The 21,286-nt window shown below is 51.5% G+C and overlaps 2 protein-coding genes across 2 annotated transcripts in view; both read right to left on the bottom strand.

The window, feature by feature from the left end:
* EPG5 (ectopic P-granules autophagy protein 5 homolog (C. elegans)) overlaps positions 1 to 364 on the bottom strand; it is a 62,986-nt gene extending 62,622 nt beyond the window's left edge. Inside the window, exon 1 of the mRNA XM_014949371.1 lies at positions 152 to 364. Coding sequence (XP_014804857.1) covers positions 152 to 364 — 213 coding nt within the window. The remainder of the gene's footprint in view (positions 1 to 151) is intronic.
* Positions 365 to 3,477: 3,113 nt separating this feature from the next.
* PSTPIP2 (proline-serine-threonine phosphatase interacting protein 2) lies at positions 3,478 to 20,326 on the bottom strand. The gene is made up of 15 exons (XM_014949372.1): positions 20,300 to 20,326; positions 19,953 to 20,053; positions 17,280 to 17,357; positions 16,312 to 16,346; positions 14,005 to 14,111; positions 13,212 to 13,274; positions 12,185 to 12,283; positions 11,869 to 11,914; positions 11,244 to 11,323; positions 7,199 to 7,297; positions 6,582 to 6,678; positions 6,181 to 6,262; positions 5,120 to 5,154; positions 4,528 to 4,585; positions 3,478 to 4,336 (listed from the first exon to the last, which is right to left on the bottom strand). The coding sequence occupies exons 1-14, from the start codon at positions 20,324 to 20,326 to the stop codon at positions 4,536 to 4,538; spliced, it is 999 nt and encodes a 332-aa protein (XP_014804858.1). The 3' UTR covers positions 3,478 to 4,336; positions 4,528 to 4,535.
* Positions 20,327 to 21,286: the final 960 nt, after the last annotated feature.

Consider the following 21,286-nt stretch of genomic DNA (forward strand, 5'->3'; position numbering starts at 1 on the left):
CTTGCGGGGGGCCCTCACGGCCTCGGCCATGGCCCCGCGCTGCGCCCCCGCCCGACGCGGCGGCTCGGGGCAGTGCCGGAAGGGGCGGGTCCCTAGGCGCGCATCAGCCAATCAGCAGCGCGGCGGGGACGGGAGGGACGGAGGGACATACCGCGTCGCCCGCGGCCGCGGCCTTGGCTGGGGAGTGGGGGGGAGGTCGGGCTCTTCTGTAAGGGTCGGTGGAGGGGTCAGGCTTCTCCACAGGGGCCTGGGAGGAGACCAAGGTCTCGTATAAGGCGCTGTAGGAGGCCAGCCTCCTCTTTAAGGGCTTGGGAGGAGGCCTGTGTGTTCTAGAACGAACTGTGGGGAGTTCAGCCTTCTCCATAGGAGCCTGTGAGGAGGCCAGGCTCCCCAATAAGGGGCTGTGAGAAGGTCGTGCTTCTCTGTAGAGGCCTGGGAGGAGGCCAGGCTTCCCTATAAGTATCTATGGGGAGGCCAGGCTTCTCCTTAGGGAGGCCAGGCTTCTCCATAGGAGCCTGGGAGGAGGCCAGACTCCTCTCTAAGGATCTAGGGGGACAACAGTCTCCTTCAGAGGGGCTTGGGGTTAGGTGCCGGGAGGGTTAAGGCTCACCTATAAGGATGGGCAAGGAGGCCAGGCTCCTCCATAGGGGCCTGTGGGGAGATCAGGCATCCCTTTAAGGAGCTGTGAGGAGGTCACGCTCCTCTACAGAGGCCTGGGAGGAGGCCAGGGTCTCCTATAAGTATCTATGGGGCGGCCAGGCTTCTCCATAGGAGCCTGGGAAGAGGCCAGATTCCTCTCTAAGGATCTAGGGGACAACAGTCTCCTCCAGAGGGGCTTGGGGTTAGGTGCCGGGAGGGGTAAGGTTCACCTATAAGGATGGGCAAGGAGGCCAGGCTCCTCCACAGGGGCTTGTGGGGAGATCAGGCTCCCCTGTAAGGAGTTGTGAAGAGGTCATGCTTCTCCACAGAGGCCTGGGAAGAGGTCAGGCTCCCCTATAAGGATCTAGGGGGACGACAATCTCCTCCATAGGGGCTTGGGGGTAGAGGGAAGGGGAGGGAAGGAGGGTAGGAGTGGGCAGGCTCACCTATAAGGATGGGCAAGGAGGCCAAGCTCCTGCATAGGGGCCTGTGGGGAGATCAGGCTCCCCTGTAAGGATCTGTGGGGATGTCAGCCTCCTCCGCTAGGGCCTGGGAGGAGGCCAAGTTCCCCTGCAAGGAGGCCAGGCTTCCCTGTGAGGACCTGGGGGGAGGCTGGGCTCCCCTGTCTAACCTGTGGGCTTAGAGTTCTTAATAGAAGCTTGGGAGGAAGTCAGGCTGCCCCATAAGGATCTATGGGGAGGTCGGGCTCCCCTGTAAGGACCTGTGGGGAGGCCAGACTGCTGCTAGAGGGAATGTGAGGTGAGAAGTGAAGACCCCACTGTTCAGCTGGGGAGTGTGAGGTTTCTTCTGCCTGCACTGTAGCAGGACCTGGAAGCACCGTTGGAGCAGATAGCCTGCCCTGCTGTGCCTGAGGTCCCGCCAGCCACAGCAGGGCTGCTGGCTCAGCCTGGGGGCCAGGCACCACTGCCCCTTCTCATCCTGGCCCAGGCACCCAGCCGTCCCCAGGGAACCCTGGCTGGAACCGAGTCCAAGCCTCACTGCAAGCAGAAGTGACTTCTCCCAGTCCCCAGATGAGTGAACCCTCACAGAGCTCAGGCCCACCTTGCAGAACACATCATAGTCAAGGAGTCAAGATCTTCAAGGATCTTGAACAGGCCATATCTGCTCTACCAGACCTTGTACTTGGGGCTTGAGAAGCATGCTACCCCACGGTACCAGCCCTTGCCACATCTGCTTGACCTTGCCTAGAATGCAGCAAGACATAGTCTCATGTGAACATCTTTCAGGAACGCAGCTGTTTTCTTCTAAGTAATTTATATATTACCTTGAAGGAGAGCTCTGTTGGATTCTGCCTGAAGATGGGGTACCCAACGTCTGAAGGGATGTGAGAATTACTTGCTATCTATTCCTCTTCTTATTCTGTCTTACTATAGCAGTTGTCTTATTAAGGCGTTTGTTGTATCTCTCTCCCTGTGGGGCGCGTGGGAAGGGACAACAGAGGACATCTGCATCCAGAAAAGCCTAGTATCATCTGTTGTGCTCAGTCAGCTGAAAAATCCTAATAAAGAAACCACACAATGTATTGTTGCAAGAGAGACCCCATCTGGAGTACTGCATCCAGCTTTGGAGTCCCCAGCAGAAGTAGGACGTGGACCTGTTGGAGTGGGGCCAGAGGAGGCCACAGAGATGCTGGGAGGGCTGGAGCCCCTCTGCTGTGAGGACAGGCTGAGAGAGTTGGCGGGGTTCAGCCTGGAGAAGGCTGTGGGGAGACCTTAGGGCCCGTTCCAGTATCACAGGAGGGCCTGCAAGAAAGCTGGGGAGGGACTTCTTACGAAGGGATAGGACAAGGGGTAATGGCTTCAAACTGAAAGAGTGAAGAGTTAGATTAGGTCTCAGGAAGAAATTTTTCACTCTGAGGGTGGTGAGAGCCTGTCCCAGGTTGCCCAGAGAAGCTGTGGCTGCCCCATCTTTGGAGGGGTTGAAGGCCAGGTTGGAGGGGCTTGGAGCAACGTGGTCTGGTGGGAGGTGTCCCTGCCCAGGGCAGGGGGATGAAACTCAATGATCTCTTAAGGTTCCTTCCAGCCCAAACCATACTATGATTCTGTGGTTGTAGAGTAGATAACTCTCCCAGGGGAAAAGCCCTGTGTGGTCTGTAGCTCGTGGCTAATCACAAGGACTTGTTCTCGTGCCAGCCTTTCCTGGTGTGATCTCTTCCAAGTACTGAGGAAGGATAAGCTCTTCTAGGCTTCCCTCCAGGAGAGGCAACTCACACCACCTGAACAACCTAGACTGCTTTGAAGGTGTACCAGCCCCAGCCCAGACAGAAAGGGAATGTGTCAACCTTAAAAAAAAAAAAAACAACACACATATCCAGCACAGGAGTCTCAAAACTTATTTTTAAAATATGTATTTAAAGAATTAAGACTACAGCAGGCTCCTTCAGATGAATATTTGTACGCTTGGTCTTTCAGAAAAGAAATAGGATAACTGATTCCCTGACCTGCACTTTGCATGGTTCATTCTAATGCAGCAGGACAGATGTTAAAGCTCACCATGATCTGCTCTGCACAAGGAAATACAGTGAAAGCCCTGGGGACCGGTGGGCTTAGTTGCACACCGAAGTCACACAGATTCAGTCTGAAGAACATCATACAACTAGCAACTTCCCATTGCTCAAAAATTAGCCGCCTGGCAGGACCTTTAGACAGCAAAACTGCGTCCTCGTCCCCAAGTCCTGCGTCCCTGCGCCCCATATCATGAGGCACTGCGGAGCTGTTAAGCAGCGTTGCACACAGGGACTTCAGAGAGACCAGCAGCCCTGAGGCACGTGAGTTCTGAATCAAAGCCATACATGAGTATGGTTGTTACATATGGTAACAAGAAGGGCATGAACTCTGAGGAGACCTGGTCAGGAAATGAGTTTCATGGCTCCAGGCCAACGTTAGTAGCTAAGTTTGTTTCCAGTGGTGCGTAGCCAGAATGAATCCAAGTTTGGGGCTTCCCAGAAGTTAATCAAATGGGGGTCTCCAGAGCCTAGCAGGGACGAGCTATACCATGAGCCAGCCTAAAAAGCCACGAGCCCCTCACTGGAGAGGCGGTTAGAAGAGTCGACCGACTTCTTCAGATCCCCAACAATGCTATAAGGTGCAGGACTTCCCAGCAGGTTTGTGGTGGCTCTTAAGCCTGGAGCACATCTACAGCTAAGCCAGACGCACTGCGTAACGGTTGGAGCTTCTCTGAGTAAGCTCCCTGACAGACGTGACTGAAATTAAATCTAAATTACAAGTTTAATCCCCATTAACGAAAGACTTAAGAAACAGGCAGGAAGTGTAACCTGAGGTCCGAGCGGGGTACGTAAGCCCTGAGCACAAGCCAGCGTGCCCAAAGCATCGTGCAGCGCTCCCCTCGGCGCATACGATGGAGGCTCCAGCCTCTCCCAGACGGCTGCGCTTCAAGTCAAAAACTTCTTCCAACACAGAAGGTGGCCCTGTGTCAGAGTCCATCACTCACATTCCTCTCCTTCCCCTGGGTGTGAAGGTGGGGTATCCATCCGAGCAGTTCGCTGATCAAAGGCACAGGTTTTTAGTAGGCACATTCTGAATGTACAAAGAATTATCAGAGCTTGCAAATATTTTCTTAAAACGGAGAAGCACTTCAGCTCTGTGTGGCTGGGAATAACTGGAAACGCCAACTCTGCCACAGGGCCCAGACCAACAGTGTCTTCTGCCTGGAGAACCTACAGAACAGGATTGACAACGTCTAAACCACAGCTCCAGCTCAGACAAGCGACGGGGAGGGCTGGCGTGATCCTCACTCCCAGTTGATCACCTCAAAATGCCATCCCTGAACCAGTAGCCTTTCTTTTCCCACCCTCTGTGTAGCTGCATCTCATATTAAATCATTTCTTCACTAAATGGGAGTACTTACTGTGGCTATTAGTGATGTATCAAGCTGTAGCCATCAACTGTGGCGTAATCAGGCTCGCCTGAAACACAGAGGGCAAAAAAATTAGGTCAGCTCATGAGAAGTGCTCGCTACGAGATGCTCCATGGGACAGAAACACCATGCTTTGGCCACCCGTATTAAAGGGATGGGAGTCAGGGGTGAATGAAGCCCAAAGAGATGACTTGACTTGCCCAAAAAGCCAAAGCAGGACCTCATTTTACCAAGTCCCGCTGCAGTATCCCATCACTGCCATGGCACTGGGAATGATACAGCCCATGCTGCTGAAGCAGAGGAGGGCCTGAACTGCAGAGACTGTTGGGATTCCAAGCTTAGACATCCTTAAGCTTCAGAAATGCCAGCACGGAAGGCTTTGATCAGATCTCCTCCTGGCTGAAATTTTGCCTCCAAAGTCAGCACGCAGCTTCCCAGCATGTTTCAGTGGGAATCAGACTTACAGCACAAGCCTCACCTAAAGCAGTCCCTTTAGAGAGCTAAAGATCACGACCTGATGGGGCAGAGCAAGAGCAGCACGATCCTCTGTGGGGTCAGAAGCCCCACAAAGCAACTCACTCACCTGGTGCGCTGGTCGGGGTGGGTAGAGGTCCCCTCCTGCACAGAAGGAAACACAGAGCTGAGGATCTGCATGGCCACAGGACTCCTGTGACCCTGTGTCTGCGCTCCCCAGCTGCCTCCCAGAGGAGGTTCGGCTTTATGGAGACCTGGTACCAAGGCATGTCATGGTGGGCTCACCACCAACACCCTGCTAGGCGAACACGGGAATGGAAGCTGATATGGTGGGCAAGAGGAAAAAGTAACCAAGGGGCACTAGGTTGAGGAAACATTCACAAGCAAGCTTGAGGGCATGCCTTTTTACATGCCTCTGCCCAGAGTGAGACATCAGGAAGCCATAATTGGGCATGACTCCTCTCCCAGTGTGACAGCCAAAGCGGCACACTCATCTTTAGCAGGAGTCTTTAGCCCTGAGTCCTCATCTTCCCCCCAGCAGAAGCATCCTTCACCCTGTCCTCCCTGCCCTCTCCCAGAGGAGTGAATTCAGCTCTGCTGTTCCACACTCCCCACGCTTTTAACTGATCCATCTCTCCTCAGGTAGACAGACGACATGGAGAGCCACGCAGGGAAGCCCAGAAGGTTTCAACTGGTTATCAAAGGCTGCTCTGAAAGGGAGCTCAGATTTTTCCCAGAGAGAGCAAGGCGTGAAGCTCAGGATTCCCCCAGGCTCTCCTGCGTTCCTGCTGTCTGAGTACTGCAGCTCCTCACCAAAATGCACAGGACTTCTCGAAGACGCTCAGTAGAAATAAAAATTAGCATACCCTCACAAGCACTTTCAGAATAATATTCCCATCAGTGAGAAGGGAGAAATGACCCCAAAAGGGGGAACAGAAACCTCTGACTGGGCTTGAGGGAGTCCTTGGAGATCTTCTAATAGGCAGCACATTGGCATAACTCCTGCTGTAGAGGGTGCTGGACCACGTAGCTGGGGAAATATTTTCCTCTAATACTCCCAAATCAAGCCTCCAACAGGTTGAAAGTGACAAAAAAATGGCTTTTTTTTTTTTTTTTTTGGAGGGCATCATTTGCAATACCAATTATAATTGTACAGGTAATATGCCTTACCTTGATATAGCTACAGGAACTGGGCTTCTCACAGGAGTTGCATTTCTCTGTGTGTTATAGTAGTTTTCATAAGCAACAGGAGCTAGGAAAAGTTAACAGTAGTAAAGTACAGACCTTTTTATAAGCACAAACCACTTCCCAAGCCCCCCATTCAGCTGCTAAGTCTTTCCTCTCTCTGGGGAAATGCCTGACCGGGACATTAAAAGTTACAGAAAAGGGGAGATTTTCTTCAGGAGCTGGTGATAAGTGGCAGAGACTAGTGCTGCCTGCCAGTGAATTAAAGGAAGAACGTTGCAAAATCAATGATTTTTTGCATCCAGACTGATGCTGGTCAGAGCAGGGGCTCCATGGGGAGCACAAGGAAGTCAGCGCTACTTTCTGAGACAGCACCAAGCTCTTACCTGGGGCCGAACTTCCAGTTTTGCGTAAATTGACAAAAAAATCAATATCCTTCTCAATGCTGCACATTTCTAAACTCCTGCGGACTTCCTCGTATTTCTGCAAAAGGGAAATGAAAAGCATTTCAAAACATCAGGTGAAAAAACAAGAGGTTTTTTCCCAATTGTTTATTACACACGGGGTGGAAGCCCAGCGCTCACCCAGGACACAGCTTCAATCGTAAGGGGAATCACAGAAACATAGAATGGTTTGGGTTGGAAGGGACCTTTAAAGGTCAGCTAGTCCAACGGCCCTGCCATGAGCAGGGACATGTCCAACCAGATCAGGTTGCTTAGAGCCCCATCCAAACTGACCTGGAATGTTTCCAGGGATGGGGCATCTAACACCTCTGTGGGCAACCTGGGGTAGTGTCTCACCACCCTCAAAAAATGTGGGAATCTCAGAGGAGACCTCATCTGCAAGAGCTCTGGCCAAAACCTTCTGCCTGCATGTTCATGCTGGTGTCTGGTGGCCCATCAAAGGCCACAACCCAACTCAGACACAACACAGCTCAGTGCAGAGGAAAGAGAATTGGTCTCTGCTTTCTGAATAGAAAAATGAAGATTTTCATTTGACGTACCTCGTCCTTCCGGACACAGTCCAGGGAGAGGTGGTTGACGTGAAGCCAGAGGGCGTTGCGGAAGTAGCTGATCCGCTCACTCTCCTGAGTCTCAAAGAACTGTAATGACACAGACAAAACCGCCCTAATGTCTTTAAAATGAGAGCAAAGCTCTTTTGTCCTGAATATTTCTCATGCCCAAGTGCCACTACAAAGACAACTGTCCTCAGGGAGGAGCAGGAGGTGGTGGTCTCCTGTAGGAAACATGGAAACCATGAGCCCTCCAGCTTGTCTGGAGGAGAAGTCATCCACCTATGCAACCAGCTATTTCAAAGATGAAAGTTAAGCTTGGGAAGGTCTGCAGGACTGATGTGGAAGAGGTCATCTGGCAAACCAGTCCCTCTGATTAGGAAACTGACCAAGCCAGCTTCCTAAATGCAGCGCGCATTCCCTAGGCATCTCAAGGTCCTGGGCTTCCGGCTCACTTCCCTCTCACAGGTACAGAGCAATAAAAAAGCTCTGAGGACGCATAAAACCTGAGGTGCATCAACTGGTCTTCTCCTTCTTTCCTGCCCAGCCCTTTCCAAAGCAGTTTTAAACCCAAGTCTTCCGAAATCTGGTGTGTAGTTTACCTCAACTTCATGTGCTTTAATGCATTTCCATGAAAGATAACCTTTTATCCGACCTGTACGTATGCGCTTGTTGTCAGTTACGGCCTCTGCAACACCACAAGAGGAAAACCTCCACGTGATCCATCTGCAGAACTGAAACTACCCACACCCCACCACCAGAGAGGCTTTAGGAGACCCCAGACACCAAAAGCAGACCAGCACTGAGACACCAACACACGCCGCAAGAAGCGGACAGCAAATTCCATTTCCAAAGGAAAAAGCAAAAGGGAGGCCTGAGGAGAAATAGCTTGGGAAGGGATTGGCATGGCTGGGGACGGGAGAAACTTCTGCAAGCTTGCAGCAGGCCCGGGATGAAACCTGGACCTCTGCAGTCCCTTGTCCATCCCTTGATCACAGATCACGGGTGGCTGCAAGACAGAGGTCAGCAGCAGAGCCGCTGCGTGGTCCTCTCACCACCAGCTCCAGACTTCCCCAGCACGTGCGAAAAATCCTTGCTAGATCCCCTGGTGATGAGCCATCCTGCTTTAGGCCAATCCAACCCCTCGGAGGGGTTCCCACGCTAGCGTGTGGTCCGTCAGATGCAAGTGGAAGGGTTCCTGGTGCATGGGAAACTACCAGACCACATCCCCAGCCCGACAGCAGCCCCTGCTGCAAAGTCATCTGAAGTCTTTCAGAACCTCAAGAGTCTGCCGGCTGGTGGTGCAGCCACAGCACGAATTGGTCTCCGCTCACTGGGTGTGCAGAGGTGGCCGTGGCTGTGACTGTTCCTGATGGCCACACCAAGCGTGCAGGCAGGCAATCAGCAAAGAATGTCACCACTTGGTGCATCGACTCTGCCGATTTTCAACGGTGGTGGAAGAAAACAAATAGAAATAAAAATACAGCGGTGGGAGCTTGTGAAGAAGCCAAGTGTGAGACACACATAACGTGAGTTGCAACACATCCTGCTCCTTCACTGCCAGGGGAACACAGAGAGGGCAAATCTGCACTCCCTCTGACACTCGCAGCAAGGGATGGACATCCAGAGGACCGCATTGCCACCTAAAGGTGTTTCAGGGCATTTACCTCGCAAGCTTTGATGTGCTCTTTCTGCCATTCTTCCCGGATCTTCTCCAGCGTGGTGACGCTCTGCTGGTAACTCCTGTCTGTGAGATAAATCACATTGCCATCTGATTAACATTAAGTAAAAAAAAAAACCTCTTTGGTAGAAGGTGATGTGTGAAGTCCAACGTGGACGTCAGGGAGCTAGGAGCAGTGATGTGTGAGCTTGACTCAGGGGACTCTGAGCCACACAGCAAGGCGGAGGGTCATGTCATGGGGAAATGGTGGGACTAGCTTGATGGGGCCATGGAGGCTTCTTCAGGGTAAGTACCCACCTCCAATATCTTGGGGATACAATCAAAGAATGATAGAATGGTTTGGGGGTGAAGGAACCCTAAAGACCATCCAGTTCCAACCAGGGGAAGGAACCCTAAACACCATCCAGTTCCAACGCCCCTACCATGGGCAGGGACACACACAACTAGACCACATTGCTCAAAGGGCTATCCAAACTTGAACCCCTCCAGGGATGGGGCAGCCACAGCTTCTCTGGGCAACCTGGACCAGTGTGTCACAAGCCTGACCCAAGAGCTGGATCTTGCCCAAGAGTCGTGCCATGGCTTCACAAAATCCTGCCCCAGGAAGCAGTCCCCTTGCCCTCCAAACACTGCATTTCCACACTCACCAGAGTCCTCCAGAGCTGATTTTGTCTGAGCCAGCTTCAGGAACAGCTGCCAAAAATGGGAGAGAGAAGAAAGGTAGTGGAGAGCCCTGGTGCGTCTCTGGCAGCACCGCAGCCCAAGTGAGGAACATCACCAGCCCTCCCGTCTCACCCCAAAACCCAGAGCTGGGAGAAGAGCCATGGGGCAAGAAGAGACGCCTCTTTCACCCCTGCCCCATGGCCACCTTGCCCCTCGTACCTTCTCCTGCTGCTTCTGTGTCACCAGGTTTGCGTTGCGGTGCACGGCCTGTTCCGCCTCGTCCTTATCCCTGCAGCGCTGCTCGTAGAGCCGCTTGGCCTAGGAGAGACACCGCACGCGACAGGAGCGCGTCAGAAAGCAATGAGATGCAAATACAGCTCACAAGGGAGGCTTTGGAGGAAAGTACAGCCTATGAGTGAAGAGGTGGGTACAGGCTGCCAGCAGAACAGGGGACAGCACGCACAGTCCCAGATCAGAGGGCTGGAGCACCTCTGCTAGGAAGACAGGCTGAGAGAGTTGGGGGGTTCAGCCTGGAGAAAAGAAGGCTCCAGGGAGACCTCAGAGCCCCTTCCAGTCTATAAAGGGGCTACAGGAGAGATCGGGAGGGACTCTTCATCAGGGAGGTTAGCAACAGGAGTGCTTTAATGCATTTCCATGAAAGATAACCTTTTATCCGACCTGTACGTATGCGCTTGTTGTCAGTTACGGCCTCTGCAACACCACAAGAGGAAAACCTCCACGTGATCCATCTGCAGAACTGAAACTACCCACACCCCACCACCAGAGAGGCTTTAGGAGACCCCAGACACCAAAAGCAGACCAGCACTGAGACACCAACACACGCCGCAAGAAGCGGACAGCAAATTCCATTTCCAAAGGAAAAAGCAAAAGGGAGGCCTGAGGAGAAATAGCTTGGGAAGGGATTGGCATGGCTGGGGACGGGAGAAACTTCTGCAAGCTTGCAGCAGGCCCGGGATGAAACCTGGACCTCTGCAGTCCCTTGTCCATCCCTTGATCACAGATCACGGGTGGCTGCAAGACAGAGGTCAGCAGCAGAGCCGCTGCGTGGTCCTCTCACCACCAGCTCCAGACTTCCCCAGCACGTGCGAAAAATCCTTGCTAGATCCCCTGGTGATGAGCCATCCTGCTTTAGGCCAATCCAACCCCTCGGAGGGGTTCCCACGCTAGCGTGTGGTCCGTCAGATGCAAGTGGAAGGGTTCCTGGTGCATGGGAAACTACCAGACCACATCCCCAGCCCGACAGCAGCCCCTGCTGCAAAGTCATCTGAAGTCTTTCAGAACCTCAAGAGTCTGCCGGCTGGTGGTGCAGCCACAGCACGAATTGGTCTCCGCTCACTGGGTGTGCAGAGGTGGCCGTGGCTGTGACTGTTCCTGATGGCCACACCAAGCGTGCAGGCAGGCAATCAGCAAAGAATGTCACCACTTGGTGCATCGACTCTGCCGATTTTCAACGGTGGTGGAAGAAAACAAATAGAAATAAAAATACAGCGGTGGGAGCTCGAGTCCAGAAGCCAAGTGGGGGACACACATAACATGAGTTGAAACACATCCTGCTCCTTCACTGCCAGGGGAACACAGAGAGGGCAAACCTGCACTCCCTCTGACACTCGCAGCAAGGGATGGACATCCAGAGGACCGCATTGCCACCTAAAGGTGTTTCAGGGCATTTACCTCGCAAGCTTTGATGTGCTCTTTCTGCCATTCTTCCCGGATCTTCTCCAGCGTGGTGACGCTCTGCTGGTAACTCCTGTCTGTGAGATAAATCACATTGCCATCTGATTAACATTAAGTAAAAAAAAAAACCTCTTTGGTAGAAGGTGATGTGTGAAGTCCAACGTGGACGTCAGGGAGCTAGGAGCAGTGATGTGTGAGCTTGACTCAGGGGACTCTGAGCCACACAGCAAGGTGGAGGGTCATGTCATGGGGAAATGGTGGGACTAGCTTGATGGGGCCATGGAGGCTTCTTCAGGGTAAGTACCCACCTCCAATATCTTGGGGATACAATCAAAGAATGATAGAATGGTTTGGGGGTGAAGGAACCCTAAAGACCATCCAGTTCCAACACCCCTACCATGGGCAGGGACACACGCAACCAGACCACGTTGCTCAAAGGCCTATCCAAACTTGAACCCCTCCAGGAATGGGGCAGCCACAGCTTCTCTGGGCAACCTGGACCAGCGTGTCACAAGCCTGACCCAAGAGCTGGATCTTGCCCAAGAGTCGTGCCATGGCTTCACAAAATCCTGCCCCAGGAACCAGTCCCCTCACCCTCCAAATGCTGCATTTCCACACTCACCAGAGTCCTCCAGAGCTGATTTTGTCTGAGCCAGCTTCAGGAACAGCTGCCAAAAATGGGAGAGAGAAGAAAGGTAGTGGAGAGCCCTGGTGCGTCTCTGGCAGCACCGCAGCCCAAGTGAGGAACATCACCAGCCCTCCCGTCTCACCCCATGGTAGTGGAGAGCCCTGGTGCGTCTCTGACAGCACTGCAGCCCAAGTGGGGAACATCACCAGCCCTCCCGTCTCACCCCAAAACCCAGAGCTGGGAGAAGAGCCATGGGGCAAGAAGAGACGCCTCTTTCACCCCTGCCCCATGGCCACCTTGCCCCTCGTACCTTCTCCTGCTGCTTCTGTGTCACCAGGTTTGCGTTGCGGTGCACGGCCTGTTCCGCCTCGTCCTTATCCCTGCAGCGCTGCTCGTAGAGCCGCTTGGCCTAGGAGAGACACCAAACGGGACAGGAGCGCGTCAGAAAGCAACGAGATGCAAATAGAGCTCACAGGGGAGGCTTTGGAGGAAAGCACAGCCTATGAGTGAAGAGGTGGGTGCAGGCTGCCAGCAGAACAGGGGACAGCACGCACAGTCCCAGATCAGAGGGCTGGAGCACCTCTGCTAGGAAGGTCCCAGATCAGAGGGCTGGAGTACCTCTGCTAGGAAGACAGGCTGAGAGAGTTCCAGGGTTCAGCCTGGAGAAGAGAAGGCTCTGGGGAGACCTTCAAGCCCCTTCCAGTCCCTCAAGGGGCTCCAGGAAAGCTGGGGAGGGACTCTGGATCAGGGAGGGGAGCCATAGGACGAGGGGGAAGGGTTTGACACTGAAAGAGGGGAGATGGAGATGAGATGTGGGGAAGAACTTGTTTGGTGTGAGGGTGGTGAGAGCCTGGCCCAGGTTGCCCAGAGAAGCTGTGGCTGCCCCATCCCTGGAGGGGTTCAAGGCCAGGCTGGATGGGGCTTTGATCAACCTGGTCTGGTGGGAGGTGTCCCTGCCCAGGGCAGGGGGTTGGAACTGGATGATCTTTAAGGTCCCTTCCAACCCAAAGCATTCTATGATTCTATGAGATGCCCTACTGCTTGGGCAAAACCAACCTCACAAGACAAGCTGCTCTTCTTTTGGGATGAAAAGTTCATGGCAATCGAATCCATGACATCTAAATCACTCGTATCCAACCCTGCAGGGCTACCACCAGTCTGGCGTACCCTTCAGATTTTCTGAGCACACCCTGCATAACCCTCGTGCAGACAGAAGGTCAAGAGTTGCAGCAGAGGAGGAAGACCCTCGCGTTTAACTCCGCCCCAGCACCGTGTGTGTGGGGATGCATTAGCAGCACAAAACCACATGGTAAGCAACAGCAGCATGGTTGGTCTACCTCCATGGTCTTCTTGTACTGCAGATTCCTGTTTTTGTGAATCGCCTCCATTAACAGCTCTATCTGTGAAGACAACAGACCCAGAGTCAGCATATCACTGACCATCGAAGCACAGGATGGACTATGTGGCTCAGGAAAGGAAGAGACATGGACCAGATTGAGATTTAAGTGTTTAAGCACCTTCATCCACCCAAAGCATCTTCACAAAACACATCTTATATGCTTCTATCTTTTATCTATAACTATATGCTTCTTCTTCTACCTATATGTCTTATATGCCTCCACGTGTATGAAAAGGAGCTCTACAAATTAATTCCTAGTAATATATAGCACTGTTTCAAATCCGTAGGATCTGGCAAAATTTGGAAGCCCATTCCCCTCTGCTAGGTCCACACCAGCCCCTGGCTCTAACAGTTTTCCCTCATTTTCCAGACAAAGGAATCTCAGGCCATGAGTTAATAAGTTTTAGCAGACCATATGGAGATACTACAGCACCATATATACACTTTAAAAACATCCCTGGTTGAGGCTGGCATCCCTAGAGCTCAGCCTCTGCTGTAACTGGCCCCAAAATGCCCCCAGAGGAGAAGACACGGCAGTGAGAAGAAGGAAGCTGGAGGTTGCCCCACAGTTCACCGACACGGTTGCAACATGTAGGAAGGAGCTGGGGACCTCGAGGCAGCAGGGGCACGGAGGGGGCTGGGCTTGGCAGGAGACACTGGCCATGAGGAGCCCATCACCAGGGCAGGATCGACACCCCATGGAGAAGAGACGTGTTCCCACAGCGCCTGACCTTTTTCCGATGCAGTTTCTGCTTTTCCCTGAAGTCCTCCATTTTCTTTGCTTCCTCCCGCAGGGTTTGTGCCAGCTGGATGTGACCTTGCCCCACATTGTCTATCTCTGCAAAGACAAAACAATTAAATATATATATATATAATTATGCAGTGGTTTGGGTTGGAAGGGACCTTAAAGATCATCCAGTTCCAACCCCCTGCCCTGGGCAGGGACACCTCCCACCAGACCAGGAGGCTCAAAGCCCCCTCCAACCTGGCCTTGACCCCCTCCAGGGATGGGGCAGCCACAGCTTCTCTGGGCACCCTGGGCCAGGCTCTCACCCCCCTCACAGCAAAGAAGTTCTTCCCCACATCTCATCTCCATCTCCCCTCTTTCAGGGTCAAACCCTTCCCCCTCATCCTATGCCTCCCCTCCCTGATCCAGAGTCCCTCCCCAGCTTTCCTGGAGCCCCTTGAGGGACTGGAAGGGGCTTGAAGGTCTCCCCAGAGTCTTTTCTTCTCCAGGCTGAACACAGCAGAGGGGCTCCAGCCCTTGGAGCATCTTTGTGGCCTCGTCTAGACCCGCTCCAACAGGTCCATGTCCTTCCTGTGCTGAGGACTCCAGAGCTGGATGCAGTACTCCAGTACTCATCTCTCACAAGAGCTGAGTAGAGCAGTAGAATCATACATGTGTATATATATATACTCTATATATATTTACTTTAAAAGACTCTGCTGCTCAAGTCAGCTTTGCAGCTGACATCAAACCGACCCCATACCATACACCTCTTTGCAGAAACATGCAAAAGCACCAGCTCTTTTAAAGTGTAGAAAGAAGCAGCCTCCAACCACCACTTGGCTAAGTAAGGGTCTATTCAGAACCAGTCCTGCCGGGGCCTGCCCTTCAGTTTAAGAAAAATCCCATCAAGAGGAGTTATTCAAACGAGCACGGTCACGTCCACCCCTCGTCCAGATGAATTCAGGCACGTCCCACACATCACACCCTGCAGCAGCTGGCTGAAGGAAGCATTGGCCCCGGCTAGCAGACAACCAGCTCGGGGCGCAGAGAAAAAAATAACACTAAAATAACTCACTAATAAACCACTAAAAGTACTCATCTTGGTGAAGGCGAGTGGCCACACCATGAAACACCCCCCCATCCAGCACGTCATGGGAGCTAGGCCAAACTGCAGCTCACAATGCAACCCCCAGGGCTTGTTTTGCACCCGCAGCTATTAATAGTCAGCTGCTACGAGGGCTGAGGCTTGTTATGGAGGTCCACCAAGGGACAGGGCTGCAGACAAACCCGGCTGGGGTGGAGGGTGGACACGGCATGGGACAGCAGAGCGCTGGCCCTCGAGGTAGGGCACTGCCTGCCTGTACCCCAGCGGGCTGTGCAACATGGCGTTGAAGGGACAATGTAAAGTGGCCAGAACATCGTCTTTTAGATGGCCCAATTAGAATCATAGAATCGCTTAAACTGCAAAAAAAACTTCAAGATCATCAAGTCCAACAGCTAACCTAGCAGTGCCAAGTCCAACACTAACCCATGTCCCTCAGCACCACATCTGCCTGGCTTTTAAATACCTCCAGGGATGGTGACTCCACCACTGCCCTGGGCAGCCTCTTCCAAGGCTTGACAACCCTTTCCATGAAGACATTTTTCCTAATATCCATCCTAAACCTCCCCTGGTGCAACTTGAGGCCGTTTCCTCTTGTCCCATTGCCTGTTCCTTGGGAGAAGAGACCGACCCCCCTTGGCTACCCCCTCCTTTCAGGGAGTTGGAGAGAGCAAGAAGGTCTCCCCTCAGCCTCCTTTTCTCCAGGCTGAACACCCCCAGCTCCCTCAGCCTCTCCTCACAAGACTTGTGCTCCAGACCCCTCACCAGCTCCATTGACCTTCTCTGGACACGCTCCAGCACCTCAATGTCTTTTTGTGGTGAGGGGCCCCAAACTGGGTACAGCACTAGAGGTGCAAATTGCTGCTTATATGTGTGAAGAGGGCAAGGCGGGACAGTCCAACGAACTCCAGATGAGCTTCCCACACACAGCTTCTGAGGTACAATGCAATGTTCTGAGCTGCAGCCAGCCCCAAAAACCCAAGAGATCCCTAAAGGGATGCCCCATGGGTCTCCTCTCCCACCCATGCCCTGGAGCACTCTGTCCCAAACCCTGTGTGCCAAACTGAGCCAGTCCAGGACGACAGCCTGTGCCTGACCCTAGCACCCCACTGTTTTGGAGGTTTCTCTGCTATCTTCTTCCCAAGCAGTTGCCTGCAGGCTTTGGTGCTGGCAAGTGTCCAAACATAAAGAAGAGGAATCACTTACGTTGCTTGAAAACATCCAGGGATCTCTTCAGCGTGCTGAAAAACAGGCAGAGCATTAAAAAGAGTGGGCAAGCATGGCCCTGTCAGTGCAGGCATCAGCAGAGCACCTCTCCCAAACCACACACCAGGTCCCTCACTCAGTGTTGGCCAAAGCAGCTTGAAGCAGGTTTATTTACCCTCTTGACACCTCCAGCTTTTTCCCTGTAGGCCAGCATAACACCGCTCACTTGGTTTGAGACCTACTTTACATCTTTCTGAACACTGGATGCTGTTAAAAATTCTGATTTTCATGACAAATGTTTAAGGCAACCTCCAAAAAGCATCATTTGGGACACATGAACACCTCCTGCATGGTGCGTTGGCCAGCGGTTGGAAGTGTAAGGGACTTTTTTTCTTCCTATTAATATTGCGCAGTAAAGATTTAAGAAACTTTTATGTGACACCTTAATATAAAACTAAATAAATGATCAGAGAATATAAGACTGGGCGTGTATAAAGTATAGAAACAAAGCATGTGCCAAGGGTCCCCAGGGAAATGGAGACCCACTCAAGGAGCCAACCACAGCAGCCAGAGCATCCCTTCAGGGTGATAACATGCTGGGCTTTCAAAATTTGCTTAGTTTGAGTCAAGGAAGTACCTGCACTTCTCTCCGGCCACAAAAACAGTCAGGAGAGACTCCAAGGTCTCTCCTGAACCACCTCTGCTGAACCACCAGCCCACATCTCCCCTGAGCATCCACGATACTTTGGTTAGTCTACGGCTGGTGGGAACTTGGTGGAGTTCAATTATTGGCAATGAATTGTGCATTGTTCATTCACAAGATTGATTTCAGATCATCTTCCAGCAGCATCTCAATCACGTTTCAACACTGTTTTGTCTCTCACACCCTCCTTCCTGATCCTCCTCCTTCGTTGCCCCAGGTAAGGATAACACATAAAAGCAAAATACACACAGGTCTCTGAACTTACTTCAGCTCCGTTTGCCCGCAGGGCTTCTTCTTAGACAAGTTAATCAGCTCTTTGCCATATTTTTCTTCTATAATTGCCCTGTTGAGGAAAGAGAGAAATGAGAGGAAGTTCTCATTTCAGATACTTGTTCGCAGCAAAGGCCAAGACCCACTCTTAACACCTGCCTCATCTTCTGCCCTGCTGCAGACCAACTGTAGATGGTTGGCTGAAGGAACGCTGTTGGTTGCCATTGCCCTTCTAGTGAAAACAATTTGTTTTGCTGTGTCTGTGGTCCCAATGTGTTGCTTTCCCCATGGCCAAGGGGTGCAAGGACCACCTCGACAAGGGATCACAGAATCATAGAAAGGTTTGGGTAGAAGGGACCTTGAAGATCATCTCATTCCAACCCCCTGCCCTGGGCAGGGACACCTCCCACCAGACCAGGCTGATCAAAGCCCCGTCCAACCTGGCCTTGAGCCCCTCTAGGGACGGGGCAGACACAGCTTCTCTGGGTCTCCCAGCAAAGAATTTCTTCCTCATATCTCATCTCAGTCTCCCCTCTTTCAGTTTAAAGCTGTTCCCCCTCATCTTATGGCTCCCTTCCCTGGTCAAGAGTCCCTCCCCGTCTCTCCTGTATCTCCTTTAGGGACTGGAAGGGGGTCTAAGGTCTCCTCCCACAGAGCCTTTTTTTCTCCAGGCTGAAGCCCCCCAACTCTCTCAGCCTGTCCTCACAGCAGAGGGGCTCCAGTCCTCGGAGCATCTTTGTAGCCTCCTCTGGACCCGCTCCAACAGGTCCATGTCCTTCCTGTGCTGAGGAGATGGAGGGCTAAGCAGCCAGTGCAGCTGGTAGCTAGATGCATCAGGTGAGTCACCTGTGTAGGTTTGAGGTCAGTTTCCCATGGGAACAAGGCTTGTGAGATCACACGTTTTTGGCATCTTGGCCATCAGTGTCTGTCAGTCCATCCACAAAAAGAACTTTTGAATCTGATTTGGCTGAATTTAAACCAAATATGACAGAAGGGAGCCACCAAAGACAACTCAGCCACCAGACATGCACCCCAAGGCTAAGCTGGGCCATTTCATTTTAAAAAGAGGCAATAGGAACTCTCTTCTGGCCACCTCTGGTTCTCAGGGAGAACACCTGAAGAAGAAGCCACATCTTGTGAGGTAACATAAATAATGCCCTCGAGAGGTCATATTGTCCTCCCCTCTTGGAAGAAAGAGTAAGGATGGAAAGAAAGGCTTTGTGTTATAGTCTAAGAAGTCTGTGCAGACAAGCAGGACTGGACTTGCTGGGCCAAATGTAGGTATGTCCATCTGGCCCCAGTTGTCTGCAGTCAGTAGAGAGAAACGAGTACTGCTAGAGTCTTGCATTAGAAGGTCTACTGGATAAAATAAATAGCTTCCTAAATGCCCAGATCTCTAATGCAGATGCCTATGTTGTTGACTGCTAGTTTGGCAATGGGGTTCACTTGACTTAACTCCTTAAAAACTCCAAAAGCTCGTCAGGAAATGGAAAAAATAAACTCTTTTTTTTTCCCCTCTAACAACATTTCCATGAACTTCCTTTGGAGATAGAGGATCAAAACCAACAGGCGTGTTCTCCACGGCTGGGACTGTGGAACAGCTGTGCTGTACATGGAGAACTGAGCCATGTTCAGGACAGGGTGCCAGTAGCAAGTCCAGGTCCAGCTTCTGTATCTCCTTATGGGTAGACACGTCGGTGGGAATCTACACCTCCTTCAACAGCAAAGAGGAACAGGGCACAGGGTTTGGAGGAAGCTTTTTGCACTCTCTCAGTTGCCATGGCTGAGTGGGGCACAGTTCTCAGGGTTCAGTAGATAGTTCCTCGGGCAGCTGGAAAGCTCAGATTTTCCTGGAACATGAGATTACAGCCTAGACGGATGTAGGTTCATTAGACACTTAACTACAGGTTCTCCTCCTCTTCATCCCCATTACACTTGCTCCAGGCTGTTTTGTACCAAGTCTTATTTACATAGGTTTGTTTTCTCCAGTTCTCAATACCAAAATCACATTAATACAGGGTTGTTCTACAGCGATCTTCATATTTAGCCACTGTCAAACCGGAACCATAAATGGCCAGACCATCTCACTCGTACCTTTTTAGCCACAGAATCTCTACTGAGGTCATTTCCTCTGATTAATAAATGTGCTATCTAATACGACTATTTCTTTCTAACATAAAATCTGTGGTCTCTCCATAATGTACAAACACAAATTCAGGACAAAGCCGTGCCCCTCCTTTGCCAAGGTCTTCACCTGATCTTCTGCAAGGTGAACTTCATGGGAGAGCGTGTGGCCTGGGCAGGCCACCAACAGCTGCAAACACATCAGTACAGATATCTGGCAGCATGTAAAGCTGAATTATTAAACTACTCCTGATTTCTCTTTCTTTTAAGCAGATGGTTCAAAATGTGAGCATCAAGCCCTGAGCATCATTGCTGCCTCACAGCTGAGGACTGCTGGACATGGACTTCATACTGCAGCACCGGCCGTGCAAGGAGAGGGCAGTGTCAGAAAATGAGTTCCTCATCAGTCAAGAATCAAAGGTGTTTTGAGGCAGTGGACAGTTAAACGCAACAGAAACCAAAGTGGGACTACAAGGAGTAGAAGCAGAGCCACCACCTCACTTCCCAGGCTCAACCCAACCCATTTTCAGAGGCAGCTCCTTACCTTTCCTTCAGAAAGTCTTCAAACTCTTTGCAGTTCTTCCTGCCGTCATTCAGATGTTGAATGATGCTGTCGTAGCCAACTGTGCTCGTCAGATCCGTACTCTGAAAACACAAGAACAGGAGTCTCATCCCTGTCAGTGAAGTCCACATCCACTGCCACCTCTAGTGGTGTTTGCACTAAGCGACTGCTCAGCAAGTGTGCAAGTGCCTCTCTATGAACTAAGAGCTTTTTCTTTCAGGGGTGGGAGAGGCTCCAGAATTAGAACATTGGTGGCAATTTGGGACCAAGCACTTCCACAAATTCCAGAAAAACAAAAGAACTCAGTCCTACCACATCCTATTGCTCACCCTTGGACTAAGTACAGCTGGCCCCATGGCTTAAGTACAGCTGGCCCTATGGCACACAGCATCTCCTCCTAGGACTTAGCTGTTAGCTCTAACTTAATGAAATAAAACACTAAAAGCACTCCAAGTCTCTAGATATAGCCCATCTTACTACTGCTCCTCACAGTTTCTGCAGACGAGGAGATGGTTAGCATTGACCTAAGTAGATCCTCCCCCGCCACTGCTCTATGCCCTCCAATACATCTCACAGGGCCATCTTCTTCACTCCCACCAAAACACCTCAGCCATGGAGAGGTCCTGCCTCCATCACCCACAGGGCCAAATCCCATCTTCCAGCCCAGCCCTACAGTGCCACTCACACTTCCCACAGACTTCTGAAGGACCAATGCTTTCCTTCAAATTACTTCTTAAAAAGATATATTGTACTGATGCTTTCTTAAAAAAAAAAAACAACAACAACAAAACACAAAAGAAAGAAAAGATACATACAGCAATGATGTAGGACAACAATTGACTAACTCTACCCTAAAAGCATCTTAGGACACAAAAAAAAATGGATTTTTGCCCTATGGCTATAGAGGATTTACCACCTTGGAGACCCGGGACAAAAGCAGGACTCACAAGAGCTATGACAATACGAAGAGAAGCTCTGACCATGAGCTCTCCTTCTCCAGAAGAAGCCTGAAGCAGATACAGGGCCCCGAGCAGAAGGTGCAACCTATTGTTTTCTGTAGAGAGGACCAGCTGGTGTTGCATGGAACAGGACATAGAATCATAGAATCATCTAGGTTGGAAGGGACCTTCAAGATCATCTAGTCCAACCATCAACCCAACACTGACAAAAAAGCCATCACTAAACCATGTTCCTGAGGAACATATCAACACATCTTTTGAACACCTCCAGGAATGGTGCCTCAACCACTTCCTTGGGCAGCCCATTCCGATGCTTGATAACCCTTTCCATGTAAAATTTTTTCCTAATATCCAATC

Source organism: Calidris pugnax, unplaced genomic scaffold (genome assembly GCF_001431845.1).
Source record: "Calidris pugnax isolate Ruff unplaced genomic scaffold, ASM143184v1 scaffold144, whole genome shotgun sequence".
NCBI lineage: Eukaryota > Metazoa > Chordata > Aves > Charadriiformes > Scolopacidae > Calidris > Calidris pugnax.